This window comes from Monodon monoceros, unplaced genomic scaffold (genome assembly GCF_005190385.1).
Source record: "Monodon monoceros isolate NGI ecotype Baffin Bay Population unplaced genomic scaffold, NGI_Narwhal_1 Super_Scaffold_15, whole genome shotgun sequence".
Lineage (NCBI taxonomy): Eukaryota > Metazoa > Chordata > Mammalia > Artiodactyla > Monodontidae > Monodon > Monodon monoceros.
In genome coordinates, this window is record NW_021703771.1 from 6,395,270 (window position 1) to 6,414,783 (window position 19,514).

The 19,514-nt window shown below is 36.5% G+C and overlaps 1 protein-coding gene across 1 annotated transcript in view; it reads left to right on the forward strand.

Moving 5' to 3' along the window:
* COL19A1 (collagen type XIX alpha 1 chain) overlaps positions 1–19,514 on the forward strand; it is a 362,938-nt gene that overhangs the window by 59,836 nt on the left and 283,588 nt on the right. The window contains exons 8-9 of the mRNA XM_029223905.1: positions 2,735–2,860; positions 3,909–3,971. Of these exons, the coding sequence (XP_029079738.1) occupies positions 2,735–2,860; positions 3,909–3,971 (189 nt within the window). The remainder of the gene's footprint in view (positions 1–2,734; positions 2,861–3,908; positions 3,972–19,514) is intronic.

Here is a 19,514-nt window from a genome sequence, read left to right on the forward strand (position 1 = left end):
GGAAGGGATTAATTCTGAAAAATCTTACAGAAAGAACATATGAAAAGTAAAAGGTGAAAATGTTATTCTTTGGGTCAGATTTCCCAGAAGTTCTAAACTTACCATTGAAAATTGTAAGAATATTTATCCATAGTTTAGTAGTTCAAAAATATTTTTAACTTCTATCACTCACTTTGGGTAGTAGAATAATAATGTGATCAACTGACTCAAAGCATAGCTAAGTCTGTAAAAATTATATGTTTTGCTAATGTAACTTGGTTTTATAAACCATATCTCCAACCCAGTTTATGGCTCTCATTGCAAGGAAAGCCAGCCAAATATCTTTCTATAAATATCTGAAAAGGTAATTTAGAATGCCAATCTACAGACTTGAAATACCTAGACTTCCTGGAGGCACACATTTAAATCTTGAAGATGTGAATTCTCCAGAAGTTTTTCTTTAATTAATTATGCTTCTTTTATGTGAGAGCTTTTAAAATACGAATTTTCCCTGATTGAAAAGTAACAACATGATGTTTTGAGGTACCTAAATATTATACTCTTGACCAATAGTCACTCCAACTTGAATTATGAGAAAACTGTTTAAGGAAATAGATGATGGATTCGATGGAGTGGCTTGATAATTAAAAGCGGTGACATGACCCCACACATCATGAAAAAAAAATTTAAATCGTGTTTGAAAAAGATTTGGTTTTAAAGAGTAGAAAAATAAGGTAGGAAATCATCTCCAACCTTGGAAAAAAATAACAAAAGACTGCTTATTTTCCTGCTGATAAGTATTTGGGGGCGGACATCACCATTCTGTTAATCGTTAACAGGAAATGGATATGTGCTATATTTACATTTAATGGAAATATATATTTTGGAAGGTAAATATTATATAAAAGATACTTAAGTGCATCTGCTCTAATTTTGGCATCAACTATATTTTTTGAAAAATATTTGAACTCAGCAAATTTTAATGTACTCGCTTAAAAATCTAATTTTGTCCTGTAATTTCAAATCAGGCATCCTTTCTGTTAATAATATTTTATAGCATATTTCAAAAGTGAAATTTATTCAGGATAATCTATAAATATACTTCTTTGCTGCTATTAATTAGGGTTTCTCTTTCTGAAGCAGTCAGATTTCATGACTACAGACCTAGACAGAGAGAATGAAGAATAAAGAGGAAGAGAGGAGAAAAGCAGCAACATTTGTTGAAAATAAAGGAGAAAGATGATTAAAATTTTGAGGGTTAATTAACTAAATATGTGTCATATCAAAACCAGAGGTTTTATGAAGCAGGGGATCCTTACTTGTACATCTTATGTTCTCTGTAGGCACTTTTTGGAAAGTGTGGGCAGTTTTATAGTGAAGCCTGAGACATGCTTTTAAGGTCTTAAAGTAGTGAATCAGTTATCCAGAGCAAAACTGTGAGCTCGGAATAGGTCTTGATTATCTAACTGAACCCACGGGGCACGGGACAGGAACTGGCTGGAAAATCATATCAAATCATAGGACATAAATGGATCATTTTGGTGATAATCTTGTGTGTTTCATTCTAATGTAATTTTTAGACTTGTGGACTTGGAAACTTATGATGATAACTAAACAGCTAATCATTAAATCTGCAGAGAGTAAATGTGATAGAACTAGTGGTAAAGACAGGAAACTAGTCCCAGTTTTTCTGGGAGCTATTTTTCTTACCGTGTTTACTGTGCTCACAAGCATTAGAATGCTACACACATTTTCAAAATATTATTTTGTTTGGAAAGTTATGTATGTTTATTATATAAAATTTGGAAAATACAGCCAACTTCATAGAAGAAAATAAATATCAACCATGATCTCATCACAATAAATAATCACAGACAATATTTTAATTTTGTATCCTGACAATATTTTTCCAGGCATATATAATTTGTAGTATATAAAGTAATGTGTGAACACTTCCCCCTAAAATGCAAATTCAGAGATATGAAATTGCAAATTCATGAAACTGCAAATTCAGAGTTACAAACCGTAGTAAGGACTCTGGTAAATGATATTGAGAGGAAAGGATGCATTTATCTTCTTCAGACGGCCATCTGGATTTATTTTTTGACAGAAAAAAAGTTCATTGCTTTGTAACCAAATTTCACTTCACGTGGCCGTCCTCACATGTTCTGAACACACTGGATAAGTTATAAAAGTCATCACTTGTCTGTTACAGTGGAGACTTTTGAATAAAGAACAATGGACTGGAATAAGATATACATACTTTGATTAAATACATACTACCTTAGAGCATAAAAAGAGTTTATTTTCTACTTTTACATGCCTTTATAATCATCTTTTTGAACTAAACGATGTTCTAAAAGTTCAAATTACGTTCTTTTATTTTAAAATTTGTTCCCAAAACACATATACCAATGTTATTTGTATAAAGTATTTTATTGTAGCAATTGTAATTCTTGTAAACGTTTGATATTACTGTACTTGTCATAAAGTCACCTATAATAGCTTTAGAATTTCTCACCAAAACCAACAATTTAATGCATTTCTAGTGTGTTGTCAGTGTAACAAAAACGTAGGGGTCTAGTGAAAGGGCAAAATCATTATGGACTTTCACAGGTTGGTGTCAACCTTTGGTTATTAGAAGGAAGTTCTGGCAAGAAACACCAGTCATGTCTAGCTTGGTGAGAGTCAGTGCTGGGAATGTCATCATGTTTGGAATTGACCCCGTATCCTAAAGCCTCTTTCTGGATTTTAGTGCCCAGAGCAGCATAGCTTTGGAAGTACTGCAGCATCATTGGTACCCGCTCATGCCAGTAGAATGTCTGCATTTCTGCCAGCAAAGCAGGAACTTACAGACCAGTGCCAGTGCATTCCAAACAAGGTATGCTCCCTTTCCCCTATGCCCACGGAAAAGCCACGCCACACAGTGAGCCAGGCCCTGCGGGTGTGGCCCTGGTCTTTCCCTTTAGTGTGCCTGGGCCTCTCAGTCGCTGGGTGGGTTAAGAGAAGGGGCTTGGGGATAGGATCTCCTGGATTTCGATCTGGAGGGTTCTGAGGCCATCTGACCTTCTTTCCTGGGTAGGAAGTAGAAGAAAATAAAGAGAGGAACCACCTGTACAACAGCTAAGTACAAGGGCATAACACATGCGAGGAATAGGCTTCAATTCTGCGAATTCACAGATGAAGGAAACGCAGTGCCTGCCCTTCAACGCATACCCAAAGATACTCTACGTAGTGTGGGGACCGTGTCTGTCCAGTATCCCAGATATCCATCCAGCACTCCTTTCTGCAGTGAGTTGTACAGGAAGTGCAGAGGAGCTCTGTTATTGCCCAAAGAATTTGTTTTGCTTGCCCCTTCCTGGTCAGGAAGCCTGGGCCCGTTGGGCTACACAAACGTCTTTTGTGGATGTTAATGGCACTTAGAGGCCTGAGTGATCTCTGGACGGCTTTCCTCTACACTAGTACAAAAGGAAGAGAAACTTGCCCCAGCTTCTAGAGCAGAAGGTCCCCGGCACCATGACTTGATGCATGCTTAGGCTTAGAGCATCCTGCGCCACTTCCCTTCCTGGCTGGAGTAGTGGGGAGGAGGGTGAGGTGGGAGTTTAGAGGAAGCTTACATTTCCTCAAGTGAATAGCCCTGCACAGGAAGCTCCGTGCGAAAGGCTAGTACGAGGTGCAGGGTGCGTGGAGTAGAGCGCATGTTCCAGCCCATGGAAGGTCTCGGGGAGGAGATGATGCTGGCAGGCGTTTGGAATAGGGGGTAGTGAGCCTTATGATGAGGGGAGAAGGGCCTCCCAGTGGAGGGACCTGCATCAGCTCCCAGGAAAGGAAAGCTTTGTCTTACTATTGTCAACTTCTTATTTATAGACTATGTGTTTTTAGTTCAATGTGACAGAATATTTGATAACACAAAATTCATTTCTGCTCAGGGAGAAGCAGGACTACTGGGAGTTCCAGGCTCACCTGGACAGAAGGGGGACAAAGGAGAGCAGGTAAGACACCAGCCAACGCTGTCGGGACAAAAGAGGATTCGTCCAAAAGTGACTTCACAATTGTGTCCACCTCATTTTCCTGTGTCCCATACAAATGCACATTTCTGTGAAAGCCTATCGAGGGCTGTATTTAAGTCCTGATCACTGAAATAAGGAAGACTATATTGGCATGTAAGTCTGTTTTCGCATTCCAACTGGAAGGCTGGCCTAAAATGTACCTGTAAACCACAAGCAAAACTGTGAAGCAAGAAAGTGTCTTTTAGTTGGGCTGTAGCCTTCTTTAGCATTTTCTTCTCCAGATATGTGACGAACTCCTGTTTCTCTGTCTGCTGATAGGTCTCCACTGAAATTCTTCCCCACCCTTTGTTGTCACCTTTGTCACCTTTGTTGAGCACCTGCTCTGCGTAAGGCCTAGTGCTGGGTGTTAGAGCGGATAGAAGGAATAGGCTATGTTCCAGGATTTTACATCTGGAAGGAGATAGAAGACCTTAAAAGGCCACACCAGTTAGGTGCTGTAGGAGGGTTGCAGGGGCCCTGAGGTAACAGTCTTGGGGAGACTGGGGAGAGAGTTTGCTGGAGAAGATGGTGGGTGAGCTGGACCTGTGCAGATCTGAGTCTAGCTAGGATCCATGCTTTTCCTTTCTCCCTGTCTTTCTCAAAACAGAACTGTCTATTCCTCACTCTTTGAGTCATGTCTTTTTATTAACCATTTTTTAAATTGAAGTATAGTTAATTTACAATGTTTTGTTAGCTTCAGGAGTACAGCAAAGTTATTCAGCTATATATATATATATATATATATATATATATATATATATATATATATATAACTGAATCTATATATATAAGTATATTCTTTTTCAGGTTCTTTTCAATTATAGATTATTATAAGACATTGAGTATAGTTCCCTGTGCTATACAGTAGGTCCTTGTTGGTTATCTGTTTTACATGTAGTAGTGTGTATATGTTAATCCCAAACTCCTAATTTGTCTCCCCCTGCATCTCCCTCTGGTAACCATAAGTTTGTTTTCTATGAGTCACGTCTTTTGTTAGCTAACTATGTAGATTAATTCCTGCTAAGATTAGGAGTTGATTATGTTCTTACTATCTTTCCAAGGTAGAACAGATTTAAATTCTTTTCATGCCTTAACTTGGAAGTCCATGGTTCTAAATTATTTATATAATCTACATGGACTCCTTATTTTAAAAGGTAAGAGACTGAAGTTTGTGAAATGACTGATCCCTCAAAGTTGCACAGCAAGCTTCAGCCAAGCCATCCTTGGTCTTTTGACTCCCAAAGGAGGGTCCACCATTGTACCTTCCATGGGAACTTCTGGCACCTAAGCAAGTGCTTGAGAAGAAATGTTTGGGTTTGGGATGGGCATTTATTTTTGCCCTTGAGATCACACTTGTTTATTTTTGCTTTTGTTACTTTTGCTTTTGGAGACATATTCAAAAAAATTATCACCAAGATGTATGTTGAGGGGCTTACTGCCCATGTTTTCTTCTAGGAGTTCTGTGGTTTCAGATCTTACATTCAAGTCTTTAATCCATTTTGGGTTAATTTTTTTGTATGGTATAAGATAGTGGTCAAGTTTCATTCTTCTTTGCATGTGGCTCTGCAGTTTTCTCAGCACTCACTATTTATTTATTTTAAAAATTTTATTTATTTTTTATTGAAGTATAGTTGATTTACAGTGTTGTGTCAGTTTCAGGTATACAGCAAAGTGATTCAGTTATCTATATATATTATTTTTCAGATTCTTTTCCTTTATAGATTATTACAAAATATTGAGTATAGTTCCACATGCTATACAGTAGGTCCTTGTTGGTTATCTGTTTTATATATAGTAGGGTGTATATATTAATCCCAAACTCTTAATTTATCACTCCCTCCTTTCCTCTTTGGTAACATAAGTTTGTTTTCTACGTCTGTGGGTCTATTTCTGTTTTGCATATAAGTTCATTTGTATCATTCTATTTTAAATTCCATGTATAAGCAATACCATATGATATTTGTCATTCTCTGTAGGGCTTACTTCATTTAGTATGATAATCTCTGGGTCCATCCGTGTTGCTTCAAATGGCATTATTTCATTCTTTTTTATGGGTATTATTCCATTCTATATATGTACCACATCTTCTTTATCCATTCATCTGTCAATGGACATTTAGGTTGCTTCCATGTCTTGGCTGTTGTAAATAGCCAACACTATTGAAGAGGCTATCCTTTCCCCATTATATATTTGTGACTCCTTTGTCATAAATTAATTGACCATATATGTGTGGGTTTATTTTGGGGCTCTCTGCTCTGTTCCACTGATATATGTGTCTGTTTTTATGCCAATACCACACTGTTTTAATTACTATAACTGTATAATACAGTTTGGAAAGAAGATCCATCTATATGCTACCTATAAAATACTCACTTTATATGTAAGGACACACACAAACTGAAAGTGAAGGGATTGGAAAAGATATTGCAGTCTTTTGCAAATGGAAATCAAAAGAAAGCTGAGTAGTTATACTTATATCAGACAAAATAGACTTTAAACAAGGAATGTAATAAGAGCCAAAGGTGGGTTTTATATAATGACAAAGGGGTCAATCCAACAAGAGGATGTAACATTTGTAAGTATTTATGCACTTAACCCAGAAGTGCCTAAATATATAAAGCAAATATTAACACTCCTAAAGGGAGAAGTAGTCAGTAATACAATAATAGTAGGAAACTTTAATACCCCACTACATCAATGGATACATCATCCAGACAGAAAATCAATAAGGAAACACTAGCCTTAAATGACAGATGAATCAGATGAACTTAAGAGATATATACAGAACATTCCCTCTGAAATCAATAGAATATATTCTTCTCAAATATATATGGAACATTTTCTAGAACAGATCGTATTTTAGGCCATGAAACAAGTCTTAATGAATTTAAAAGGATTGAAATTATATCAAGCATATTTTTCTGACCACAGTGGTATGAAACTAGAAATTAATTACACGAAGGAAACTGGAACGTTCACAAATGTAGAGATTAAACAACATGCTACTGGGCAACCAGTGGGTGAAAGAAGAAATCAAAAAAGAAATTAAAAATTACCTTGAGACAAATGAAAATGGAAATATAACATACCAAAATTTGTGGGATGCAACAAAAGCAGTTCTAAGAGAGGAGTTCACAGAAATAAGTGCCCATCTCAAGAAACAATCAGAGGCTCGAATAAACAACCTAACTTTACACCTTAATGAACTAGCAAAAGAAGAACAAATGAAGTCCAAAGTTAGTAGAAGGAAGGAAATAAAAATTAGAGCAGGGCTTCCCTGGTGGCGCAGTGGTTGAGAGTCCACCTGCCGATGCAGGGGACGTGGGTTCATGCCCCGGTCTGGGAAGATCCCACATTCCACGGAGCGGCTGGGCCCGTGATCCATGGCCGCTGAGCCTGTGTATCCAGAGCCTGTGCTCCGCAATGGGAGAGGCCACAACAGTGAGAGGCCCGCGTACCTCAAGAAAAAGAAAAAATTAAAGCAGAAATAAATGAAATAGAGACTAAAAATACAATGGAGAAGATCAGTGAAACTAAGAGCTGGTTTTCTGAAGAGAGAAACAAATTGACAAGCCTATAGCTAGCTAGACTCACCAAGAAAAAAAGAGAGGACTCAAATAAACAATAAAAAATGAAAGAGGGCATGGTACAACTGATACCACAGAAATAAAAAAGATCATAATTATTAGAAAATTTATTGTATGCCAAATCTATAAAATATACAAAATGTATCTTAAAGTTATAATGTATTACATAATTTCCCATTTATGATACATTTAAAAAATAATAACATTTGTTTTAACTTCCAGCCTACACAAAATTCACAATGGCAAGAGATTTTAGTGGCAAGGCAATGACAGCTGGGATAAAATAAATTGATAATCTACAAAAGAAGGGAAATAATCACTATACTTCCTTTATTGTTTCAGTACATGCACCAGCATTTAATTAAACCAGCATAATCCTTGATGTGCAAATACAACTTCAGATGACCATGGCCATGAATGTGATCAGCTTCTTTTAATAAACATGGATGTATTTTTCCTTTTGAGGAGTTGATGAGTACATTTCTGTTCTTATTGTACTACGTGATCCTGCAACTTTAATGGGCAGTAAATAAAGATGACTTTCCACCTGTGTTTGAGTCTTGTATATAAGTTTCATTATTAGAGCAGGTGCACAAAATAGTGCCTGCATAGTTTGAAGATCAAAAGTCATTTTTGCTCTAAGGCATATTGAATAGTTGATTTTGTGAAATGATCAGAAGTGCAGTGTTACTAAGGCAACCAGATGTTGTTCTCAAGGTTTTTCTTTTGGTGTGTAAGACCAAGAGAGTATATTTAGGGGCTGTAGGACAGTATATTAGAAGGAGTACCACTTTGGAGCCTGAATCACTTGGGATTGAATCCTGTCCACCTCTTACTTGCTTTGAAAATGATGCTTAATAACACTCAGTCAACAGCTTATTGTGAAGAAGGAATACTTAGTACCAGGAACTGGCACATAGTAGATACTTAGCAAATGTATGTTTCCTCTACTTTTCCAATCACAGTGTAATTGTTCATGTGTTGAAGGAGAGGTAGAGGTAATCCTTTTAGATTGAGTTTAGTTTCATATGTGGTTTGATTAAAACCAAACACATCTTCATTTTGTGAAATAATTCCAATTTTCAATTGATTACATGTTTTAGGTTATAAAAACCTTGAGTTGATATATTCCACTTATAGTAAATATTAATAATTTAATGACAGTCATTTCTTCAAAAGATCACTCAGTGATTTAAGTATTTCATTCAAATCTGTGTCTTTTGTTCCCAATCTTATTTGACAAGATGTTTTTTAGATACAGTGTGCTAGTTTTTGAAATTTAATTTTTCTCATTCTCATTTTTCTCATTTTACTTTTGGCCCAATGAGATAAAATGAGAAAAGTTTTGAGAATACAGTACCCAAATCTCTTTCCAGATTATGTATTACTCATTACAGTATTTCTGAAGGTCTTACTTTTTTTTTGTTTTTTTTGCGTTACGCGGGCCTCTCACTGTCGTGGTCTCTCCCGTTGCGGAGCACAGGCTCCGGACGTGCAGGCTCAGCGGCCATGGCTCATGGGCCCAGCTGCTCCGCGGCATGTGGGATCTTCCCGGACCAGGGCACGAACCCGCATCCCCTGCACTGGCAGGCAGACTCCCAACCACTGTGCCACCAGGGAAGCCCAGGTCTTACATTTTGAGAATACTTACTGTCATCTGTGGCAGCTTTATAAAGAGCAAATTTTACTTTATTTATGCCTGTACACTATGAGTTAGACAGCTGTTCTGAATAATCCTGTAAGTAAATCTTGTCCCACCTGGATCAAAACCCACCCATGGCTTCCTATTCCCTTCAAGATAACACTGAAGCTCTAACCACGGGCCGCAAGACTTCCCATAATGTGTAGAGCTCTCCCTACCCCGCTACCCCTCCCTATAGTGGCTCCTACACTCTCCCCTTGTTCATGTCTGTTCCAAGGTCTTTGCACCAGGCTACATATACCTGGAATGTTCTAGATATTCACATTTCTCTTTCCTTCACATCATTTAGGCTCTCTCTCATAAATCACTTTATAATAGAAAGGCCTGGGGGCTTCCCTGGTTGGTGCAGTGGTTAAGAATCTGCCTGCCAATGCAGGGGACACAGGTTCGAGCCCTGGTCTGGGAAGATCCCACATGCCGCGGAGCGGCTAGGCCTGTGAGCCACAACTACTGAGCCTGTGCATCTGGAGCCTGTGCTCTGCAGCGGGAGAGGCCGGGACAGTGAGAGGCCCGCGCACCGCGATGAAGAGTGGCCCCCGCTCGCCGCAACTGGAGAAAGCCCTCACACACAAACGAAGACCCAACACAGACCCCCAAAAAAATAAATTAATTAAAAAAAAATAGAAAGGCCTCTTCTGACATCTCTGTGTAAAAAGCATCCCTTCATTCCACCTCTGTCTTTCTTTTCTTAGCACTTTTATCGTCACTTGACATGTTATCATTATACCTCCATTTATTCCCCCACTAGAATATGAGTTCCTTGAGCACCATACATAGAACAGCACATAATAGGAGCTAAAAATACGTTGAATGAATGAATATTCTACTACAGGGAAAGTCTAAGTCATCAACTCAGCTGTTTCTAGAACCTGTGAATTCTCTGCCCCAGTTGCCCAGTGGACCTTGCCAAGCAGGGCGAAGAGTCAGTTTGCGGAGAAGGAGCTAGATAAGCTAAATCGTTAAGAACTGTTATATTATTCACTAATGTTCTACTACACTTTTTCCTTTACAAACAAAAGCATTAAAAAAATTTACATAGTGACCTGATTAGTTTTAGCTTGATGTTACCCACTAGTTAATGATGAATCAGAAATATTTGGAGAAAAGCCACAAGTTTTGGGATGACTTAGTGTTTATTTGCCTATTTTCTCATCCACACTGTGATGCTTCATTAGTCTGATTTACTGCTTTTTTCTTCATAAAGCTTATGACCCCCTTTCATGGAGATAGTTTGAGATTCAACCACTGCTTATAAACACATAGCTGTGATGAATATTCTGTATCAGGCCACCCAATCAGACCATCCTAACCATGCCCTCTGTCCAAGACTAAACTCTGGATGACATTATTTGAAATAATAATTAATACTTTTCTTTCATTTAGACTCAATGATTGTAATTTTCTGAATCTTTTAATTCCCTTTTCTTAGCAGATGTGGTTAGCAGCCTAATTACTTAGCAACTACATTACTTTCTCAGTTCTTTAATACCCTTGCTAATACCTTCACTCACTTCAGAGTTGAAATTCCCTCAGTTTTATAACATAGCAGCTCAATTTCTATGTTCCTGAACCTAAGGAGGAGTATGATCTGAGGTCTATTTGGGGGATAATTTTCCAGTTTAGTTTTGTATTATTACCTTCCATATCAAGTTAATTTCCCGAAAAGTGTAGGCTTTATGAAATGATTGCTTTGTAGGTATACTTTTAGAGAAAATCAAAATAATTTAAGATGAAATGTTAACTTACTTGACTCTATAGTCAAAAACTTTGGTATTGTTTTTTTTCTACTACCCCTACTCTCCAATCTCACTGTATGGAAGTTTCCATTTTGAGTGGTCTAGTGTGTTAACCCAGAGATTACTAGTGAATTTCCCTTTATTTTGTTTCCAGTGTGACATTACTCATGTGCCCGTTCTGAAGACACACCACACCAATAAAAAATAATTGAATCAAAATATGTTCATAATTTTCTAAAAGAAGGAATATTTTTCCCTTAGTAATAACCTCAAAGAAGCAAGATTTAATATTTATGGTTTTGAATTTTTGTCTATGTCAATATGAGAATTAAAGAATATTTCTTCATCCTTTCTAATCCAATATTGAGCATATTGGATTAATTGACAGGTTCTTTTTTGTTTTTGTAATTTTACTCCATCTGATACAATCTCATCTAATCTATAGGAACTTGAAGTTGACATTTATTTGTATGCCTTAAATCTGAAATTAACAGGTAATATCAGGGTAATAATGGTATTATATACTCATAGAATTCTAATGTGTTGATTAATCTCTACCAAGCATTAGTAATAGAGAAATTCATTCAGAAAGTTTACACTATTGTCCACTGTCTCAAGGATAAATTTATTAGACTGAATTTGTAAAAGAGCCATAAAGGCAGATAAAGGTAGCCCATCAGCTTCACTGAGCAGATTTTTCCGGTTAACGTGGATGAGCAAGGAAACTGACAAAAGGATTGACCCAGCTTGGGAGTGTTTTCCTGGAGGATGTAATGGAAGGTCAGGCACACTAAATATAAAAATATGGGTACCTTGGAGCCTGAAATTTCATGACTTATTTGAATTGAAAGTACCAGGTACTAGTTGAAGTAACAGCAATAGAATCATTCCTTAACCTTTGATAAATATAAAAGAAATGAGAAAGCTGTACTGCATATGTCTGTGTGGAGAATGTCTAGTTTGAGTTTTGATTATCACTCTGATATTTATTATTAACTTTCTGATAATTTATTAATTGTCAAAAGTATAGTTTAATGACTTGTGAATAATAGGAAAAAAGAACTTAACGGCACACACTTTGGTGCGAGCAAAAGCAACTCATCTATGACAACCTTAGCAATTAATACACCTTTGAAAAAACTCCAAATGAGCATTTCTATATTTCAGGGTGCAGTTGGTCTTAAAGGTGAATTGGGTGCTCCTGGAATTCCTGGGGAAAAGGTATGTGGATCAGACCCTTGATTAAGCTTTGTAGCTATTTTACCAGGTTGTATCAGAGAGGAAGGGAAAATACACGGAAAAAATCTGGTATTTCGGGGGGCGGGGGGCAGTCAGCAAACTGTGACCCTGCAGGAGGGCTGCCAAAAATTCCTGCTGTATGATTTAGTAAATCGGGTTTTACTGGAGCACAGCCATGCTCATGGGTCTTCATAATGGCTAAGGCTGCTTTTGTGCTACACAGCAGTGTCTAGTAATTGTGGCAGAGATTCTAAAACATTTACTGTCTGGTCCTTTGCAGAAAACACTTGCTTCAGAACATTAGTCATTATTCTAAGAGACCCAAAGCTTCTTAATTTCACTGTTCTATGTTTGGTATAGTATCTTTCTTGTGGGGGAGGGTTACTTATTGATATGTTTTATCTTTTCTCTCTTTCTTTCTTTCTAAATTGAAGTCTAGGTGATTTACAAGGTTGTGTTAGTTTCAGGTGTACAGCAAAGTGATTCAGCTATACATATATATATATATATATAAATCTATTCTTTCTCAGATTCTTTTATAGTTTATTACAAGATATTGAATGTAGTTCCCTGTGTTACACAGTAGGCCCTTGTTGTTTACCTATTTTATTTATAGTAGTGTGTATCTGTTAATCCCAAGCTCCTAATTTATCACTCCCCCATTTTCCCCTTTGGTAACTGTAAGTCTGGTTTCTATGTCTGTGACTCTGTTTCTGTTTTTGTAGATAAGTTCATTTGTATCATTTTTTAAGATTCCACAAATAAGCGACCACATGATATAGGATCTTTTAATATGTATTTCACTGCAGACATAAATAAACATTTAAAAATAAAGTATCGCATGAAATATGATAAATAAAAATACAAGAAATATATTTCAATCCATCAATAAAATGATTTTCACATTGTCTTCTCTAATACTGTAAAGATGATTCTAAATAATGAATCCACTCACAAGAGGTTAGCATACTTATTCAGGAAACTTAAAAAAAATTGTTATATTTGTAAATTAGACTGCAATTATCTTGTCTTATTTTTCACTTAAATTGTTGAATTATTAGAGTTTTACATATTGATGCTAAGAAAATTCTCTTCTTCACTAAAATAAATTTAACATAAATTTTCGTAGCTGTTCTAGCTGCACTAATTATCAAGTGAGTCCATTTAGCCTCACTATCTAGAGGGTCATGACCCCTGTGGTTATGAAGCTATCATTGTCACGAGGGGAACTGAAGCTGAAGCGGTAGGAGGTTCAGAACTTATTTTCTGAGCCCTTCTTAAACGTGTCTCTGATATCTGACTGCTTCACTGATGTTGCTCTGTTTCTTTTAGAAATTATTCAGCCTGATATGCAAATTCTTTGCTCCTGTAAATGTTAGACTCAGTAAAACCCAACAAACTTTGTAAACAATGATACCTTGCTGCAAGCTAATGATTATTTGGGCTGCTGTCCTCTTGCTTAATCTTTCTGATGACATTAAACGAAGACACTTCAATAAGTAAAAGTTCCTTCAGACACTTGTTTAAAGGTCTGAATCCTTCAAAATGCCGTTTCCCCAAGAGAATACTACTTAATCACCTAACTCTTGAAGAGATTCCCCAGTCCAAGTTTGCTTTATATACCCATTTCACCAATCTCTTCCTAAAATATATTGTTCAGATTGTTTAGATTTCAGATCATTGGGATTTTAAAAATTACTTGAATATGGGAACTCTTTTTTTTTTTTTTTTGCCAAGTACAGAATCATTGGAGAACTTGGACTATAAAATAGATTATTAGACTTCTTTTTTTTTTTTTTGTATATCTTAGAGCCGAGCTATGCTACTTTTTTTAAAAATCAAATCATACATATGATTATAGAAACAGTAAAATGCCAGGCAAAATAGAAAAGACAAATTGAGAAAAGATAATTACAACGTACATACAAGAGAGGGATTACTTATACCACCATATGAACAAATCTTTTTTTTTCTTTTTTATACAGGAGGTTCTTATTAGTCATCCATTTTATACACATCAGTGTATACATGTCAATCCCAATCGCCCAATTCATCACAGCACCACCACCACCCACTGCCGCTTTCCCCCTTTGGTGTCCATACGTTTGTTCTCTACATCTGTGTCTCAATTTCTGCCCTGAAAACCGGTTCATCTGTACCATTTTCCTAGGTTCCACATATATGCGTTAATATACGATATTTGTTTCTCTCTTTCTGACTTACTTCACTCTGTATGACAATCTCTAGATCCATCCACATCTCTACAAATGACCCAATTTCGTTCCTTTTTATGGCTGAGTAATATTCCATTTTTGAAATAATTTTATTATACATGTACCACGTCTTCTTTATCCATTCATCTGTCGATGGGCATTTAGGTTGCTTCCATGACCTGGCTATTGTAAATACTGCTGCAATGAACACCGTGGTACATGACTCTTTTTGAATTATGGTTTTCTCTGGGTATATGCCCAGTAGTGGGATTGCTGGATCATATGGTAATTCTATTTTTAGTATTTTAAGGAACCTCCATACTGTTCTCCATAGTGGCTGTATCAATTTACATTCCCACCAACAGTGTAAGAGGTTTCCCTTTTCTCCACACCCCCTCCATCATTTGTTGTTTGTAGATTTTCTGATGATGCCCATTCTAACTGGTGTGAGGTGATACCTCACTGTAGTTTTGATTTGCATTTATCTAATAATTAGTGATGTTGAGCAGCTTTTCATGTGCTCCTTGGCCATCTGTTTGTCTTCTTTGGAGAAAGGTCTATTTAGGTCTTCTGCCCATTTTTGGATTGGGTTGTTTGTTATTTTAATATTGAACTGCATGAGCTGTTTATATATTTTGGAGATTAATCCTTTGTCTGTTGGTTCGTTTGCAAATATTTTCTCTGAGGGCTGTCTTTTCTTCTGAGGGTTGTCTTTTCATCTTGTTATGGTTTCCTTTACCGTGCAAAAGCTTTGAAGTTTCATTAGGTCCCATTTGTTTATTTTTGTTTTTATTTCCATTTCTCTAGGAGGTGGATCAAAAAAGATCTTGCTGTGATTTATGTCAAAGAGTGTTCTTCCTATGTTTTCCTCTAAGAGTTTTATAGTGTCCGGTCTTATATTTAGGTCTCTAATCCATTTTGAGTTTATTTTTGTGTATGGTGTTAGGGAGTGTTCTAATTTCATTCTTTTACATGTACCTGTCCAGTTTTCACAGCACCAGTTATTGAAGAGACTGTCTTTTCTCCATTGTATATCCTTGCCTCCTTTGTCATAGATTAGTTGACCATAGGTGCGTGGGTTTATCTCTGGGCTTTCTATCTTGTTCCATTGATCTATATTTCTGTTTTTGTGCCAGTACCATATTGTCTTGATTACTTGTAAAATAGTTTGAAGTCAGGGAGTCTGATTCATCCAGCTCCGTTTTTTTCCCTCAAGACTGCTTTGGCTATTTGGGGTCTTTTTGTCTCCATACAAATTTTAAGATTTTTTGTTCTAGTTCTGTAAAAAATGCTATTGGTAATTTGATAGGGATTGCATTGAATCTGTAGATTGCTTTGGATAGTATAGTCATTTTCACAATATTGATTCTTCCAATCCAAGAACATGGTATATCTCTCCATCTGTTGATATCTTCTTTAATTTCTTTCATCAGTGTCTTATAGTTTTCTGCATACAGGTCTTTTGTCTCCCAAGGTAGGTTTATTTGTAGGTATGTTATTCTTTTTGTTGCACTGGTAAATGGGAGTGTTTACTTAATTTCTCTTTCGGATATTTCATCATTAGTGTATAGGAATGCAAGAGATTTCTGTGCATTAATTTTGTATCCTGCTACTTTACCAAATTCATTGATGAGCTCTAGTAGTTTTCTGGTGGCATCTTTAGGATTCTCTATGTATAGCATCATGTCATCTGCAAACAGTGACAGTTTTACTTCTTTTCCAATTTGTAGTCTTTTAGTTTCTTTTTCTTCTCTGATTGCCGTGGCTAGGACTCACAAAACTATGTTGAATAATAGTGATGAGAGTGGACATCCTTGTCTTGTACCTGATCTTAGAGGAAATGCTTTCAGTTTTTCACCATTAAAATTTATGTTTGCTGTGGATTTGTCGTGTATGGCCTTTATTATGTTGAGGTAGGTGCCCTCTATGCCCACTTTCTGGAGAGTTTTTTTTATCATAAATGGGTGTTGAATTTTGTCAAAAGCTTTTTCTACATCTATTGAGATGATCATATGGTTTTTATTCTTCAATTTGTTAATATGGTGTATCACATTGTTTGATTTGTGTATACTGAAGAATCCTTGCATCCCTGGGATAAATCCCACTTGATCATGGTGTATGATCCTTTTAATGTGCTCTTGGATTCTGTTTGCTTGTATTTTGTTGAGGATTTTTGCATCTATATTCATGAGTGGTATTGGTCTATAATTTTCTTTTTTTGTAGTATCTTGGTTTGGTTTTGGTATCAGGGTGATGGTGGCCTCACAGAATGAGTTTGGGAGTGTTCCTTCCTCTGCAATTTTTTGGAAGAGTTTGAGAAGGATGGGTGTTACTCTTCTCTAAATGTTTGATAGAATTCACCTGTGAAGCCGTCGGGTCCTGGACTTTGGTGTGTTGGAAGATTTTTAATCACAGTTTAAATTTCATTACTTGTGATTGGTCTGTTCATATTTTCTATTTCTTCCTGGTTCAGTCTTGGAAGGATATACCTTTCTAAGAACTTGTCCATTTCTTCCAGGTTGCCTATTTTTTTGGCATAGAGTTGCTTGTAGTAGTCTCTTAGGATGCTTTGTATTTCTGTGGGGTCTTTGTAACTTCTTTTTCATTTCTAATTCTATTGATTTGAGTCCTCTCCCTCTTTTTCTTGATGAGTCTGGCTAATGGTTTATCAATTTTGTTTCTCTTCTCAAAGAGCCAGCTTTTAGTTTTATTGATCTTTGCTATTGTTTTGTTTGTTTCTATTTCATTTATTTCTGCTTGGATCTATATAATTTCTTTCCTTCTGCTAACTTTGGGTTTTGTTTGTTCTACTTTCTCTGGTTCCTTTAGGTGTAAGGTTAGATTGTTTATTTGAGATTTTTCTTGTTTCTTGAGGTAGGCTTGTACAGCTATAAACTTCCCTCTTAGAACTGCTTTTGCTGCATCCCATATGTTTTGGATCATCATGTTTTCATTGTAATTTGTCTCTAGGTGTTTTCTGATTTCCTCTTTTATTTCTTCAGTGATCTCTTGGTTATTTAGTAACATACTGTTTAGCCTCCATGTGTTTGTGTTTTTTACATTTTTTTCCCTGTAATTGATTTCTGACCTCATAGTATTGTGGTTAGAAAAGATGTTTGATATGATTTCAATTTTTTAAAATTTACTGTGGCTTGATTTATGACCCAAGATGTGATCTATCCTGGAGAATGTTCTGTGCGCACTTGAGAAGAAAGTGTAATCTACTGTTTTTGGATGGAATGTCCTATAAATATCAATTAAATCTATCTGGCCTTTTGTGTCATTTAAAGCTTTTGTTTACTTATTTATTTTCATTTTGGATGATCTGTCCATTGGTGCAAGTGAGGTGTTAAAGTCCCCCTCTATTATTGTGTTACTGTCGATTTCCTCTTTTATAGCTGTTAGCAGTTGCCTTATGTATTGAGGTGCTCTGATGTTGTGTGCATATATATTTATAATTGTTATATCTTCTTCTTGGATTGATCCCTTGATCATTATATAGTGTCCTTCCTTGTCTCTTGTAACATTCTTTATTTTAAAGTCTATTTTATCTGATATGAGTATTGCTACTCCAGCTTTCTTTTGATTTCCATTTGCATGGAATATCTTTTTCCATCCCCTCACTTTCAGTCTGTATGTGTCCTTAGGTCTGAAGTGGGTCTCTTGTAGACAGCATATATATGGGTCTTATTGTTGTATCCATTCAGCGAGCCTGTGTCTTTTGGTTGGAGCATTTAATACATTCACATTTAGGTAATTATCGATATGTATGTTCCTATGACCATTTTCTTAATTGTTTTGGGTTTGTTTTTGTAGGTCCTTTTCTTCCCTTGTGTTTCCCACTTAGAGAAGTTCCTTTAACATTTGTTGTAGAGCTGGTTTGGTGGTGCTGAATTCTCTTAGCTTTTGCATGTCTGTAAAGCTTTTGATTTCTCCATCGAATCTGAATGAGATCCTTGCTGGGTAGAGTAATCTTGGTTGTAGTTTCTTCCTTTTCATCACTTTAAGTATATCATGCCACTCCCTTCTGTCTTGTAGAGTTTCTGCTGTGAAATCAGCTGTTACCCTTATGGGAGTTCCCTTGTATGTTATTTGTCATTTTTCCCTTGCTGCTTTCAATAACTTTTGTTTGTCTTTAATTTTTGCCAGTTTGATTACTATGTGTCTCAGCGTGTTTCTCCTTGGGTTTATCCTGTATGTGACTCGCTGTGGTTCCTGGACTGGGTGGCTATTTCCTTTCCCATGTTAGGGAAGTTTTCTACTATAATCTCTTCAAATACTTTCTTGGGTCCTTTCTCTCTCTCTTCTCCTTCTGGAACCCCTATAATGCGAATGTTGTTGCGTTTAATGTTGTCCCAGAGGTGTCTTAGGCCGTCTTCAGTTCTTTTCCTTCTTTTTTCTCTCTTCTGTTCTGCAGCAGTGAATTCCACCATTCTGTCTTCCAGATCACTTATCTATTCTTCTGCCTTAGTTATTCTCCTATTGATTCCTTCTAGTGTAGTTTTCATTTCAGTTATTGTATTGTTCATCTCTGTTTGTTCTTTAATTCTTCTAGGTCTTCATTAAACATTTCTTGCATCTTCTCGCTCTTTGCCTCCATTCTTTTTTCAAGGTCCTGGATCATCTTCACTATCATTATTCTGAATTCTTTTTCTGGAAGGTTGCCTATCTCCACTTCATTTAGTTGTTTTTTTGGGGGTTTTATCTTGTTCCTTCATCTGGTACATAGCCCTCTGCCTTTTCATCTTGTCTGTCTTTCTGTGAATGTCGTTTTTGTTCCACAGGCTGCAGGATTGTACTTCTTCTTGCTTCTGCTGTCTGCCCTCTGGTCTAGACTTCTTTATTGTGGGGTGTAAAATAAGATTTAATTGGGTTTACACAATGAATAAAGGGAAAGTGGATAAAATTCTCCTGTTATATTTTAAAACAGAATTTACTAAGATTGGTATAAAATATTGTTAATTGGGGCTTCCCTGGTGGGGAAGTGGTTAAGAATGCACCTGCCAATG